Genomic DNA, 15431 nt, shown 5'->3' on the forward strand with positions numbered 1-15431 from the left:
TCATATACATGGAGGGCTGGGGGCCGGAGACCCACAGTGGGTTTTTGCGACTGGGCTCTGCTACATCTGCAGCTCTATCTACTCTTAGACTTTTACTGGTTCCTTGCATTATTTTGCACTAAGCCTTCATGCCTCCATTTTCCAGATGAGACAATCTCAGAGAGGTCAAGTGAATTCCCTAAACACAGCAGGCCTGAGGCAAGGATCCAATTCTCCTCATTCTCAGACCTGTATTTTTCTACCTGGCTACGTTCAGTGGCCTTGGATGGTGGCATTTGCCCTGGCCACTGATCTATAGGCGCCCAGAGGCAAGGACAGAGTGTGTCTTGTGTGCGGCTCATCCTAGTGCCTGGCGCTCAGGGCTCAGTACACGTGCCGTTCACTGAGAAAGCCAGTGGCATAGTCTTAAGGGGACCCATGTTTCATTCTGCCCATTCGCGGGGACCTGGTGGGTCGCTTCTTATTGCAATTTGGTTCTCCTTACTGCCAGTGTCTCTCGTTTTCTAGGTCAGGGGCCAGTAAACTTTAGCCGGTAAGTCAAATCTGACCCACTGCCTATTTTTTGCAATGAAAATGTTATGGGCTCACAGCCACACCCATTTACTGCATATAGACTATGGCTGTTCCCATGTTATCACCGCGCAGTTGGGTATTTGGGACAGATCCACAAAGCTGAAAAGATTCAATCTCTGGCCCTTTACAGAAAAAGCTCCTTGGTCCTATTCTAGGGAAGAGTTGCCCTCAGGCCGTTAGTCTATGATGTCTGAGTAGGTTCCTAAACGCCTCCAGAGAATCCTCCAGAACCAGGCTGAGGAGCACTTGAGGAAGTGATGTGACTGGCCCCACCGCTGTGGCCACTGGGCCTTGGGAAACCGTACTTAGAACCCTGAGAAGCACAGGGTTGGGGCTTGGGAGGGGCAGTCCCCCAAACACCCCAGAAGGGTGGAGACCGACAGAGGGCTAAGTCGAGTCATCCTGAAATCTCGGGTATCTACAAAGTCCTTGCGCTGCTTAAAATATCTATTTCCTGATAATAAAGCTGACATATCACACGCATTTTTCTATTTAAAGATACCGAGGAGGACGTATGAGAAAGGGAAGGGCCGCCCATAATTGGGCCGCGCAGAGACAAGCACTGTGAGCATTTCTTTCAGTGCGTCGTCCGGGAACCCACGCACAGCTGCGAGCACCCTGTTTATACATCTTTACACCTGCTTTTCCACTAACGAGGCGTGAGTGCTGTGTGGGCATTCAATACGTGCGGCGTTCACGTCCGTATCACCCTCCGAGCAGCAGGTTTCCATCAGGATGGCACTTGGATGTTTTTTTCCAGGGTTTCTCTCACATCGAGTATCATCGCTTTGATCTCTGAAGGCATCTTTGGAGCACCCGGGGGGGGGGGGGGGGGGCGGTTCCCGCCTGTAGAAGTAGAAACCCGCTCGCTTTGAATGCTTGAGTGTCACAGGTGTTAGGTGTCACAAGAAGTGGTTTTACGGTCTTCTCGTGGACGACACGAGTCTGGATCCTCTTAGCGATATTTGCTCTTGTGCGAGGCACGTTCAGCTGCGCAAGTCTCACCTTGAAGTTGCTTCCCCGCCACGAAGTGACCCTTCCCCTTACACAGAGCACTCGCCAGAATGCAGGGCAGACTCGCTGCATGCGGGCGCTCAGCCGGCACCAACACAGGCCAGGCCTGGAGATAGGGGCTTATCTTCCGGCCACCTGGACCTGCCTCTGCCACCTACTCTGTGCGACCTTGAGCAAGGCCCAGCCTCGCCTTGGGTCTCAGCTTCCCCCAAGGACTGCTCTGAGCGTGACATGAGCTGATCTGATGCACAGCACCTGGCGTGTGCGGGAGCCAAGGAAATGCTACGCGTCTGTATTACGAAGCTTTGCAGGCGAGGAAGCCGAGGCTCCAGAGAAGCGACCTGCCCACAGTCTCACAGCTGTGGGAGGCCAGTTATCAGGCCTCTGGCCTTGCAGGTTGTCTCCCGCAGGGCCCTGCTCCTGGATGCTTTTCAGAGCTCACAGACGGCCTACAGGACCAGGGGTGGGTCTGTGGTACAGTTTCCTTTTCCGCAGGCTGTGCCCGGCCCTCCAGAGACGCAGCTTGTGGCTGCATCTGACGCAGGGAGAAAGGGATGCATCTGGAGGATGTGGGGCTCTGCATCTGCTCGCTCTGGAACCCACCACCCCCGCATGGCCAACCCGCCCACCCCAGGCACCCGTGGAACAGTTCTGTCATGGTGTACACCCACACGGTCTCCCCATTATCATTTTATTTTTTTCTTAAAGTTTGTATTTATTTATTTGACAGAGAGAGAGAACACAAGCAGGCACAGTGGCAGGCAGAGGCAGAGGGAGAAGCAGGCTCCATGCAGGGAGCCCCATGTGGGACTCGATCTCAGGACCCCAGGATCACAACCTGAGCTGAAGGCAGACGCCCAACTGACTGAGCCACCCAGGCGCCCCATCCCCATTATCATTTTACCTATATATTTTTAAAGATTTTATTTATTTATTCATGAGGGACACAGAGAGTGAGGCAGAGGGAGAAGCAGGCTCCCTGCGGGGAGCCTGACGCGGAACTTGATCCTGGGACTCCGGGATCACCCCCTGGGCCAGAGGCAGACAGATGCTCAACCGCTGAGCCACTCAGGTGTCCCCCATTATCATTTTAGAACAACCTGTGTGTAAGGCAGGGTGTGAACCCCTTTCTGCATATGTCCTGCATCCCACGTTGTACGAAGCCACAGGCCAGACCCTCGGAGATGACGCCTTCCTTCACTCCCCTGAGAGCTCTGTGCTTTCTCATGTCTCTTGGCCTTTGGTCTGTGCTGTCTGCCTGGGATGCCTTTAGTTTCCCCCTGGGCTGCCCACCCTCCTGGGTAGCGCACCCCTAGTTGTCATCCCATGTACCCACTTCTTGGAAGGTTCTCTTGCCGGCCCCCTCCCCTACCAGGGTGGGTTAGGGGCCCCTCCCTGGCTCACCGCAAGGTGACATTACGATGCATCATGACCTGTTTACTTGTTCACCTGCTGGCTTCCCCGCCAGAGGAAGGGAGGGCCAGAGCCTGGAACTGCTTGCCTTTTGGACCTCAGAGCATCCAGCCTGGGATACCAGAGTTGGCACAACCAGAGAGTCAGGATAGAGAAATAAAATAAGCAAGTCTTGGGGCACCTGGGTGGCTCAGTGGTTGAGCATCTGCCTGTGGCTCAGGTCGTGATCCTGGGGTCCTGGGATCGAGTTCTGCATCGGGCTCCCTACAGACAGCCTTCTTCTTCCTCTATGTCTCTGCCTTTCTCTGTGTCTCTCATGAATAAATAATCTTAAAAAAAAAAAAAGCAGGTCTTGCCCCAGTGGAATTTGCAATGTAGCTCCAGTCATTGATTGTGGCGAAAAGGACCACCTGTGCACCTAGAGATGGATCTTGAAAGAATGGCCACCTCATATTTGCAGACCTCAGGAAGATCTGTGTTCCGTGGCTTCTCCCCCCACCCACCCCCCTGATTCCCTTCTTGGACAAGAACCTAGAACCATCCTTATCTGCATGCAGTCACTCACTCCTTTCCTTCCAGGGTGGGGTCCCCTCACCTTGACTCTATGGCCGTGGCGTCATGCCTCTTCACCCAGCCCCCCAACCCCTCTCCCAGCAGAAAGCTGCCGTGTGGTTTTCAGCGTGCACCTGATTACCGGAACCCAAGCGTGATGTTGGGCCCAGCAGGTCCCTTCTCCCACTACCCGCTCCATTTCAATCCACACTGTCACTGAGTTGTCACAAACAAGGGGGTGTGGGCCGTCACGTGGTCGTGTCTGAGTAACCACATTCTCGCTTCCTCCTTTGGTGCAGGCCGTTGAGGGTTGGCGGGGACTACGGCCGGGTGCCACGGCAGTGCTCGGACAATCTGGGCCTGGTCCCTGTCGCCAAGGCAGAGAAGCTACTTCTCCGGGGCCCAGAGGCAGCTGTCCCATGCTCTGCGGAGCATGGAGCACAGTAAGTACCGGCTCGCAAAACCACACTGAGGGGCTGGGTGGTGGCCCTGGGACCAGCAGGCCTGCGTGACAGCATGGGGCAGCCCGGGGCAGGACCTGAACTCCGAACTAGGGCCCCGGGGGCTCCGGATCAACATGGTGGCCTTATTCTACTGCCATCTCTTCTGGATTCTGCGACCTCGACTTCCAGCCTCCCCACCATCCCCATCAGGTTTGCCCGCAAGCCCCTGCCTGAGGAGGGGGAGTTCTCAATTTGAAAAATCAGAGAAATCAGGAACATATCTCTAGAAATCATGCTACCCCCTCCTCTCATGTGGGGCACAGGGAGGTGAAGAGATTTGCTCAGAGCGGTGCTGGGGTTGGATCTAGGCGATTCTGGAAAGGGTGAGCAGGTGCAGGATGTGTCGAAGCCTCATAGCTACAGATCCACAACAATATTGTCTCCAAAGTTCCGTTCTTCACACTTTTTAAAAAGTCGAGGGGTGCCTGGGTGGCTCAGTCGGTTAAGCGGCTGCCTTTGGCTGGGGTCATGATCCTGGGGTCCTGGGATTGAGCCTCAAGTCAGAGTCCCTGCTCAGTGGAGAGCCTGCTTCTCCATCTCCCCGTGCCGCTCCCCCTGCTTGTGCTACACCCATCAACGCCCATAGACAATGATCAGGGCTCCAGTTGCCTCGAATTCTCTTCCTCCTTCCTGGACTCTCTTCCTTTCCCATCTCTGACTTCCAGTCCCAGCCCCAAGACCGGGCCTCTCGGAGGGTGGGGAACTCAGGAGGTGATTCTCCTGGCCCCAGACCCCTCCGTGGCTTCCTCCGGGGCTTGCCTGGCCACACCCGAGATGGTAGATGCCTCCCTCATCAGACTTGGCCAGCAGCCAGGGCAGACTGAAACCCAGAGGGCAGAAGGGGCTGGGCTGCCAGGCTGAGCACCCCCTGGGAAGCCTGGCCAGGCAGGAGCAGGGCCTTCAGAGGGGCTGGGGAATCTTCCAAGAATGCTGTGCCCCCTTTTCGCAGATGAGAAAATCGAGGCTCAGAGGGGTAAAGCAGCTGCCCATCGTGGCCGGGCTGGGAGGCGGCTGAGCTTGGACTTGCGGCGGTCCCATCTGGCTGCAGGACCCTCGTGGACCTGCAGGACCTCGTGGACCCTCGTGGCTGCAGGACCCTGACCCCGGCCCAGGTCCCTTGGTCCCCTTTGCTGAACCTGAGCAAGAAGCTGGTGGTGGGGCATGGGGCTCAGGCTGGAAGGACATAGGATGGCTGCAGTGTGTCTGTGTGTCTGTGTGCTTGTCCGTCTGCCTGTCTACACAGACAATTCTTCGGACAAGCATCAGGTGTTAAACTAAAACCAGGTGTAGTTCTCTTTAAATTCATTTGTGTAAATTATCTTGCCTCCTCTGTACCAGGCTGGGAAATTTGGGGTTGAGAAGGTGAAAGTTGGTGGGGTTTATTTTGGTGAGGAGGGAGCAGAAAAAAATCTTAGCCATCACTGTGGCTTGTGCTCCTGCAAAGAGCTATGGAACAGTAAACAGGTGTATCTGCGGTATTAAAATGTGTGGGGACGGGTGGTCACTAGGTAAAGAACAAAAACAAACAAACAAACAAAAACAAAACAATCTGAAAGGGCTCCTTGATGGGGGTCAGGGAAATGATGAGAAAAGCTCGGGATGTGCAGGATGGCAGGCCCAGTGCAAGAAGCTCTAAGGTGCATGTCCTGTGCACTTGCGGGCTGGTTGCTTGTCTCCCATTCACAGGTCCCCTCCTGCAACGGGCCTTTCATGAGCCCCCAGGGGTGCTGGGGACCCAGTTGAGACTGTGCCCTGCAAAAGCTTGCAGTGGGCAGCCACAGAGCCTGCGCTCCACTGGGCAAACGTCACAATGCCTGCTAAGTGCCTGTCTGCTAAGCCCTGGACATGGGGTGTGAGCAGCAAGACATCTGTGGCTCCCGTCCTTTTGAAGCTGAGGGTCCAATGGGAATGAAGTTTTAGACGGTAAACAATACTTTAAGCGGTTTAAACAATGGGAATGACTAATAGTGTCTGAGCAACCCAGGATGGCTTCTTGGAGAAGGTGCCTATTTGCTCAGCTCTGGAGAATGGATGAAATAGAAGGCTGTGACCGTGAGGTGCGTCTGGAGCGAGAGCACCCAGATTCAAGTTCCTGAGCCCTCGCTTACTGGGTACGTGACTCTAGATGCCAAGAGGGTCTCGGTATCCGCATCTTTCACATGCGGGTCACAGAGGAGGTGGTAGGGCCTGACTGAACTAATGATTCATGCATAGCTCTTAGATCAGTCTCTGGAACATGGTCTACACTTGATACCTGTGGTTTGCAAACCAGGGATGGCCATGGCCCGGGGCTTGCTGTGGAGATGGTTTTTTAGGACTCTCCATCCCGGCCTTCTCTGACTGTCAAGATTAGAAGTGTGTCAAAGCTATTCCAGGGTGGGGGAATTTTTCAGGGATATGGCCCTGAATGCAGAATGACAAAGATAACACGTGGCCATTATTGAGCACTTACCGTGCAAAACACTCAACCTGAACCAGCTCACTTCAACCCACAGCCACCCCACGAAGTGTATGGGCTATGGTTGTCCTTTGATCCCAGATGAGGAATCTGTGGCCAGAGAGGGGAGTTCAGCTGCCCCAGGTCACACAGCTTGTGCGTGCCAGACCTGGGCCTGCATCTGGTTTGATACTGGATCAGTTGGCCCGAGAACTGCCCTGGGGCCCTGGGGTACACCTGGGCCTCGGTTTGACCTACTTATTGATTTGGAGCCTCCTCTTCTCTTGGCTGGCAGCTCAACCCCATGCCCTGAGATGCTCAGTCTTTTTTTTTTCTTTCTTTCTTTCTTTCTTTCTTTCTTTCTTTCTTTCTTTCTTTCTTTCTTTCTTTCTTTCTTTCTTTCTTTCTTTTTTCTTTCTTCTTTCTTCTTTCTTTCTTTCTTTCTTTCTTTCTTTCTTTCTTTCTTCTTTCTTTCTTTCTTCCTTTCTTTTTTTCTTTCTTTCTCTCTTTCTTTTCTTTCTTCTCTTTCTTTCTTTCTATTTATTTATTTATTTATTTATTTATTTATTTATTTATTTATTTTATTCATTTATGTGAGAAGGAGAGAGATTGCGGAGCAGAGGGGAGGGGAGGGGAGGGGCAGAGGCAGAGGGAGGAGCAGACTCCCCGTTGAGCAGAAAGCCCACCATGGACTGGATCCCAGGACTCGGGGATCCGATCACGACCACGACCTGAGCCGAAGGCAGATGCTTAGCTGACCGAGCCACTCAGGTGCCCTGATGCTCAGTCCTTCTGATCCTCTGCTTCCAAACCCTTGAGTGCCGGGATTCCCGGATCCAAGATTCTGAACGGGAAGTCCCAAGCTTCTTGGAGCGCCCTGGTGTCTTTCCTGGGCGGTCTGGGGCGGCCGCGGGCTCCCCGTCTGGAGCAGGGTACAGCAGCCTGGGTGGCGCAAGGGCAGAGCAACCTGGTTTTAGGCTAAGGGACAGGAAATGGGCCGCATCTGACCTACCGTGTTAGGCAAGCAGGAAGACAGATGGGATGTAGCAGCTCTCTGCCCCTCTCCCAGCGCCCCTCTCCTGTGGGGAGTGACTGTCCCTGCTCTGGGGGCAGAAAGGCGTAAGAGGAGGTGGCTTCACCCTTCTGGGCCTCACTGTCCTGCCCCGCACTGTGGCCATGGCTGCGGGGAAGGGTCCGCCTCGCCGCCCTCATTGGTCACACACTTGTCTCAGCAGATACTGAGGCTCCCAGCCACCTGCGGGACACAGCGCTCGCCCTCCGCCCCTCTCCCTGCCACCTGCGCAGCCTGGCTCGTGGCTGTGGGGTCTGTGGTCCTTCTCCCCTGAAGCCCGTGAGATGACAGCCACCAGGCTGCGGTGACCGGCCGGCCCGGCTTGCCTGGCGCCCAGGTATGGGGCCGAGAGGTTTTCAGCACTTAACAACAGGAACATCCTGGGCGAGGCAGTCGCCCTAAATAGACCTGGGCTGGGAGATGGGGCTTTCCTGGGGTGCCCTGTCTTATCTCAACACACAGTGGAGGCGGGGGGTCTCTGCTCTCACTCAGGACCTGTAGCATCCTCACTGCTCCTGGCAGGAGGGGGAGGTAGGGAGGCCGCTGCATCCACCTCCCCGACTCTGAGCTCATTCCTCTGCATCTCTGTCCACAGCCCCCAAAAGACTCCCCCAGTAAAACACACCCTGCTGGGTGCCAGCTATGGGGGACCTTCCGTGCAGCACGTAATTTGGTTCTCAGGGCCAGTCTTTGAAGCAAGGCCGTCCATTTTACAGATAGGGAAACTGAGGCAACCCGCTCAGGTTACAAACACAACTGCTGAGTGGTCTCTCCTCCAAGCTGCCTCTGCATGCAGGGGATGGTGGGGACGCGCACAGGGAGAGGGCAGTCACTGGGGAGAGCCCCTTCCATGTCTTCCTTCCCGGCCTCTGGGCTGCAGAAAGTCAGGTCCTGGGTGCCTGGGTGGCTCGGGGGGGGGGGGGGGCGGGGGGTAGGGAGTAAGCTTCTGCCTTCAGCTCAGGTCATGGTCCCAGGGTCCCAGAATCAAGCCCCACGTCATGCTCCCTGCTCCACAGGGAGCCTGCCTCTTCCTCTGCCTGTGTCTCTGCCTCTTCCTCTCTCTCTCTGTCTCTCATGAATAAATAAATAAAAATCTTTAAAAAATAAAAAGGTCCTGAATCATCAAGGTGCCTCCTTCAGCCTGGAACCAGTGGGTGGGGCCTTTGTTCTTGTCCCCACCCTCCCTGTTTCCAGGAAGTGCTGAGGGCTCTGCCTTCCAGGAACCGAGAACTGCCTCAGTGGGGGTGGTGGGTATAAGTCTTCATGATTTTGAAATACGGCCCCAACCTGGTGGCTTCTTCTTAAAATCCACCCCACTCCTCCCCCAGGAAAGCAGGGCCAAGGTTACCCCCAAGCAGGAACTCCACCCGTGTGCAAAGACACTCTGCCTCCTAAACACAGGTTGGGAGGCAAAGAATGTGTGTGTGTGTGTGTGTGTGTCTGTGATGCATTTATTAAGCACCTACTGCAAGCCTGGACCTTCAAGTCCATCATCTTGTTGCATTTCCTTAACAGCTGGATGAGATAGAGGCAGATAGTTATCCCCACTTTACAGATGAGAAAATTGAGGCTGAGAAATTCAAGGTCGTACAGCTTACAAGGAGCAGAGCTAGGACCTGAACATCTTTGTGTCTCACCCCAAGGACTGTGTTCTCAATCCTATGCCCTGAATAGCACCTGGTACAAATGGGACTGACCTTTCTGGATGAGATAGCTTTCAAGGTACTTTTTTTTTTAGATTTACTCGTTTATTTGAGGGGGGAGGGGCAAGGGAGGGGGAGAGAGACTCTCAAGCAGACTCCCCCCCTGAACAACTTGGAGCTGACACAGGACTCCATCCCAGGACTCTGAGGTCATGACATGACCCAAAACCAAGAGTCAGATGCTTAACCGACCAAGCCACCCAGGTGCCTTAAGGTCCTTTTTGTTCTTACTCTGCCTTCCTTCTCTCATCTGGGTCCCCAGCCACAGACACAATAAGCGAAGATCTCTTCCAAGGCTTGGCTCCTTCTGCCCCCTCAGCCAGGTCAGGTTTCTCCACAAAGTCTTCCTGAATCGTCATTGGGTTCCAGTCTGATCTCTGCCACTTGCCAGCTGTGTGCCTTCGGGCAAGTTGCTTTACCTCTCTGAGCCTTATCCCTCCATAGTAAAATGAAGATAATCGTAAAGGCCTGATGTGTCTAGTGCAAATATAATAAAGTTTGGCTTAAGAAATTATTTTAAGGGATGCCCGGTGGCTCAATCAGTTGAGCATCTGCTTTTGGCTCAGGTCATTATCCTCGGGTCCTGGTATCAAGACCCACATCAGGCTCCCTGCTCGTGGGGAGTCTGTTTCTCCCTCTCCCTCTGCCACTACAACCTCTTGTGCTTTCTCTCTCTCTCAATTAAATAAATAAAATCTTAAAAAATTATTTTAGGACATGATCAGACTGGGGATTGAGTTGAGCCTAGAAATTCAGGGGCCTACGAGTAAGTTATAGTCACTCAAGCAATGATGAGCAACTGGTCTCTGCTCTGAATTATGTGAAGTACAAGGAAAAGTATGGGAAATGATCTGGGCTCTGCCCCCGACAGAGTGGGATTGCATGCTGCTGGGGCTGTTATGTCCGAGGAAACCAGGAATACCCGAATCCTGGCCCGGAACACAGCTGTCACTCACCACAGGATCCTTAAGTGCATGATTCTGAATCCCATGAACAACCAGCCAGGGCCAGGGGGAGCGTAAGGAGAGGGAGAGCCATTGAAAAAGCAGGGGCGCTCGCAATGCCAGGAAGAAGGACCAAGGAGATGGTTGCAGGGAGTGGCTCTGCCCTCTCTGGCTGCTGGCCAAGGGGCTGCAGGGTCACAGCAGAATGGCCCCCAGGCGGGTGAGATGACTGCCAGCTCCCTGAGGGTAGGACTGGTCTGAAGAGGTGGGAGGTTTCTCCTGGCCGCAGAAAGTATAGCTGATGGCTCTGGGCCCTGGAGGACTTACAGGAGAGGCTTACTGATGGAGCCAAAGTAGCTGCCCTTTGCTGGGGCTTGCAACGGGAACAAAGTTTGAAGCGCTCCGTAGGTAGGCATTACCTGTTTCAACCTCACAATAAACTATGAGGTAGGTACTGTCATCCGAGTTGTGTAAGGGAGGACAGAAGGGAACAGACCAAGCAGAGACACCGAGAGAGGATGGGAAAAACTGAGAATCTGAGGAACAGGCCAGTGCCACATAGGGTGGGAGCCAAGACAAAGGAAAGCAGAGCAGAGGGACACGGAGAGACGGGTCAGGAATGGACTCCAAAGGCCTCAAGTGTCCAAACAAGCAGCTTTATCCTGTAGACTGTGGTCTCCAAACTCTTTGGCTCATGGACCCCATCGGTGGACAACGCATGTACATTGATCTATCTATGAACTGTAAGCAGGTACCGCTGGGCTCATGACAGATTAGAAATGTGTGCAAAAATTGAAATCGCAAAGGGGTGACATAACAATATAACTCGAAGCTCTAAGAGTTTCTTTCTATACCCCAGTGGCCTGCCTTACCCACAATTTTAAAGTTTTAATCAAAAAGGAGAGGAAGGCAAAAACTATGTCTATGCACCGTATAAGGAGAGTTGCAGAGCCCTCTGGATGGATCTATTCATGTGGAGAAACAATAACAGCTGCTGTTTGCTGGGGAGCTACTGTGCGCTGGGTCAGGAGGGTGCTGAACGCTAAGTGCCTGCCCCAGATCAGACATAGTCCAGGATTGCAGTAGAGGGTGCTCGGCAGGCCCAGGGGGGAGGCTGTCCTGATGTCCTTCTGTCCGTGTCTCCCTCCAGGTGCCATGCCTCTGCAAGTCCTCCTGCTTCTGGTTTTGCTGGGCTCTGGCGACAGCCTCCAGCCGTGGGAGATACAGCGGAGTGGGACGGAGGAGGCCCCAGAGCTCCTGCTTGCCCGGGGCAGGAGGCAAGTGGATGAGGAGCTAGAACTGGACGTATATGACTACTCCATAGTAGGCACAGACGCCCCAGAGCTTCTCACCCCTGAGTCTATGCCCCTGACCCCTAAACTTCTGGCTGAGATGGCGATGTTGGGGCAGAGGAATTCTACGGGGCATGGAACTCCAGAGCCAGCCACTCTGGAGGCGGCCACAGGGGGCTCTGCTGGCCTGGACGCAGGAGGGGTGACCATGGGGAACCTGAGCATGGAAGTGGCCACACAGGACTTTCTGACCGAAGAACCGGCCACTACACTGCTTCCCACCACGGAGGCTCCACTCACAGAGGGGGCTCCAACCACAGAGCTGGCCACCACTGAGGTCCTGTCCACAGAGCCAGCAGCCACAGAGGCCCTGACCACGCAACCGGTGGCCACGGAGGCCCAGTCCATGGAGCCTATTGTCATGGGGACCCTGTCCCCGGGGCCAGAAGTCACGGAGGCCCTGACCACGCAACTGGCGGCCACGGAGGCCCAGTCCATGGAGCCTATTGTCATGGGGACCCTGTCCACGGGGCCAGAAGTCACGGAGGCCCTGACCACGCAACCGGCGGCCACGGAGGCCCAGTCCATGGAGCCTATTGTCATGGGGACCCTGTCCACAGGGCCAGGAGCCACAGACGCCCTGTCCACAGAGCCCGCTGCCACAAAGGCCCCGTCCACAGATCCAGCCACCGTGAAGGGCCCGTCCACGACACCTGCCTCCACAGGGCACCTAACCACAGTCCTTGTGCCCTCCGATCCTCAAAACAGCACTAACGTGACAGGAGGCGATTTGTCTGATGCCTTCATCAAACGATGGAAAAATAGTCAGGGCCTGCCCCCGCCGAGCTCCGCGGTGCCCCCCGCCGCGGAGGGCCCGGACCGCATCCCCGTGAAGCAGTGCCTGCTGGCCATCCTCGTCCTGGCCCTGGTCGCCACTACCTTCCTCGTGTGCACCGTAGTGCTGGCCGTGCGCCTCTCCCGCAAGACCCACGTGTACCCCGTGCGCAGTTACTCCCCCACCGAGATGGTCTGCATCTCATCCCTGCTGCCCGAGGGGGGCGAAGCGCCCACGCCCACCGCGGCGGCCAACGGGGGCCTGCCCGACGCCAAGAGCCAGGGCCTGAGGGCCGAGCCCAGGGAGGGCCGGGATGGGGACGACCTCACCCTGCAGAGCTTCCTCCCTTAACGCCCCCGCCCGGCTCCGCCACCGAGCGCCCCCTGACCTCCGCAGCCTTCCCAGGCCCCCTCCGGCCGCGGCTGAGGGGAGCGGAGCCTGGGGAGCTGTAGGACAGGGCGGTTGCCCCCCAGGACGGGAAGCAGCTGAACTCCCACAGCCAAAGCAGGACCGGTGAGCGAGCCACCTTGCTCTCCCTCCTGCCTCCCTGGCTCACGCCTGGCCGGGCTCCCTCTCGGGCCTCCGCCACTGAGGTCTCGTCCCCGTGCACCAAGGAAGACCCAAAGTCTTCTGGTGGCTGTGGTCACCATACAGGAAGGAGGCTCTGGGGGGAGAAGTGCCAGGTTCCTGAGGCCATTCCTGGTCACCCCTGCCCCCCACTGGGAGGCAGTTTGGGTTTTCTTGGGTATCTCTCAAGGGAACCCAGGGTGAGATCCTAGCCCATGGGGTCTGGGGTGGGCTTGGAGAGCCCAGGGCTATATCATCCTTCTTTGGGACCATGTGTACCAATGGGCTTCCTTCCGGGAGTAACCCCCATCCTGCCCTCTCTCAACTGCCCCTGTGTCCACATTTTAAGGTGGACTCTGACTTGCTCACTCCCCAGCCCAGGGCCTGGCACAGGCCCTCAATAAATCTTTGATGAACAAATGATGGCAGAATGTTTCAGGGTATCGGGGTGACTCCTCCTGGTGGGGAGCTGGTCCTTTGGGGCCCACAGACTTTTCCTTAAATGGCCGAACATATTGTACACTTTGCAGACCACGTGGTCTCAGCTGCAACTTCTCAGCCCCACGGGTCCTCGTAGGTGGAATGTGGTGATGGACAACGTGTCACAAACGAAGAAGGGGTTGGCTGGGTTCTAATAAAACTTGATTTCCAAACAGGCAGCCGGCTGGATTAGGCTCTGTGTTTGCTGACCCCTGATTTAAGCACTGGGGGACCAGATGGTCCGGTTTGTGTGGGACTTTGTGTGATTTTAGTGCTGGGAGCCCCGGGTTGGGGGAAACTCTTCAGCCCCAGCAAATCGGGACAGTCGGCCGCCCTATTCAAGCAACACTCACTGTGTGCCCACCTTACACAGTTGGACCCACACTGATCCCAAGGGGCAGATCTGAAAGTCAAGGCTTCCCCAGTGGCCAAGCCGGGATTCAGACCCGGGATCTTCCACCTCCTGATGCTTTTCTGTCACTTTGGTATCAGGAGAAGGATGGGAGGCTTCAGGCACACGGTTCAACCTTCTGGGAGAGGAATGCAGCTCACCTTGGAGGACTTTCTGTCTTCTAGAAAAATACCTCTTGCGGCCTGTTGGGGAGCCAAGGGACCCCTTCACTTTGGGTTGTGGCCTGCGGAGAGTTCAAAGACAGGGCTGAGTCCTGGTAGGTGTGGGCTGCAGCTGGAGAGGGGACACCTGGGGACAGGCAGGAGGAAAGGTGGCAGGCGTTGGGCCAACAGGGCAGAGTCAGAGAGGTGCAGGGATGTCGGCCCCGCCCCCTGACGCTCTAGAACAAGTGTGACCCACGAGCAAGGTGATCAAGGTGATTTGGTGGGAGACGGGTGCCCACCCTGGGCCGGGACAGCCGACCCTGCAAAAGGCGGGATTGCACATTATGAGAAACCTGGGTTTGCTTGCTCTTTGCAAGTGATGGGAAAAATCATGCGGGGGGCGGGGGGACGACGTGGGGGGAGAGGAGGGACTCGATATTACGGAGCCGGGCCCCAGAGGCTGAAGGACTTGGGGGACATCTGAGCAGCCTCCGTGGGGTCTTGTCATCCCATCCTCTGGGCAGGGAGCACGTCCCCAGGCCCCCCTCCCCCCCCCCCCCACCCCCCCGCCGCTGGAGGACACTGAGACCCCCCCCAGGGGCCTGCCCTCCCCGGCTCGCGCTCCGAGGCTCGGGAAGGAAGACGCGTGCTCGAAGCAGCCACCAGGGGGCGCCCGCCACCAGCTCTTGGGGCCGTGAGAGGCCGGGGCTTCCCCGCGTGGAGGGGCCGGGATCGGGCGCCGCGGAGCTGCGGGCCCAGGAGGGGCTGGCGAGGGCGGAACCAGCGGCTCCCCGGGGCCTGGTACCCCAGCCGCGCGGCGCTTGCCAATGTCGCTGGTGTAAACACTCCCAGGGCTGACTCGAGCAGCCAGCCATGTATACAGTAAATGCAACAGACGTAAATACTCTCAAGAACACAGGAGCGGAATGTAGTAAAATAATTAGGAAGTGATGAGTTTTGAGTATTAGAGGTATATATATATATATATAATTTAACTTAGTGCACACTGGCTTACAAAATTCTGAAAATCTAACAGTTGGCCCTGGGAGATGGCTATAGGCTGGCTCCTGTGCACCACTGGGCCCTCCTCCTGCCCCGACCTCCTCTCAACCTTGAACCCCTGCCTGAATCGCTCATTCATCCATTCAGCACATCTATTCCAAGCGCAAGCATCTGCCACATCTCCCTCCCTGCCCCTCCAACAGCCTGGGAAGGAGGACTCAGATTCTCCTCCGTTTTGCAGAAGAAGAAACAGGCACAGAGAGGCGAAGTCACCTGTCTCAGGAGACACACAGGATCTGGGACTGGAATCCAGCCTTGGAGCAGAAAACCATGTTCCTACCACAATGGCATGCTGCCCTTGCGGCCCCTGTGGGGGTTCTGGGGGAATGCCATGCCCCAAACTCTCCCTGCTGCTGACCTGTCCTGGTGCCTGGAAGTCCCGATCAGTCACACTGTGGCTCCAGTGGCGGAGGGAAGGCACAGGTACTT

The 15431-nt window shown here is 55.9% G+C and overlaps 1 protein-coding gene across 1 annotated transcript; it reads left to right on the top strand.

Moving 5' to 3' along the window:
• Positions 1 to 3822: 3822 nt before the first annotated feature.
• Positions 3823 to 13564, top strand: SELPLG (selectin P ligand). The gene is made up of 2 exons (XM_025474309.3): positions 3823 to 3995; positions 11362 to 13564. Exons 1-2 carry the CDS (start codon positions 3986 to 3988, stop codon positions 12687 to 12689), a joined length of 1338 nt encoding a protein of 445 aa, XP_025330094.3. The 5' UTR covers positions 3823 to 3985; the 3' UTR covers positions 12690 to 13564.
• Positions 13565 to 15431: the final 1867 nt, after the last annotated feature.

This window comes from Canis lupus, chromosome 26, assembly GCF_003254725.2.
Source record: "Canis lupus dingo isolate Sandy chromosome 26, ASM325472v2, whole genome shotgun sequence".
Classification (NCBI taxonomy): Eukaryota; Metazoa; Chordata; class Mammalia; order Carnivora; family Canidae; genus Canis; species Canis lupus.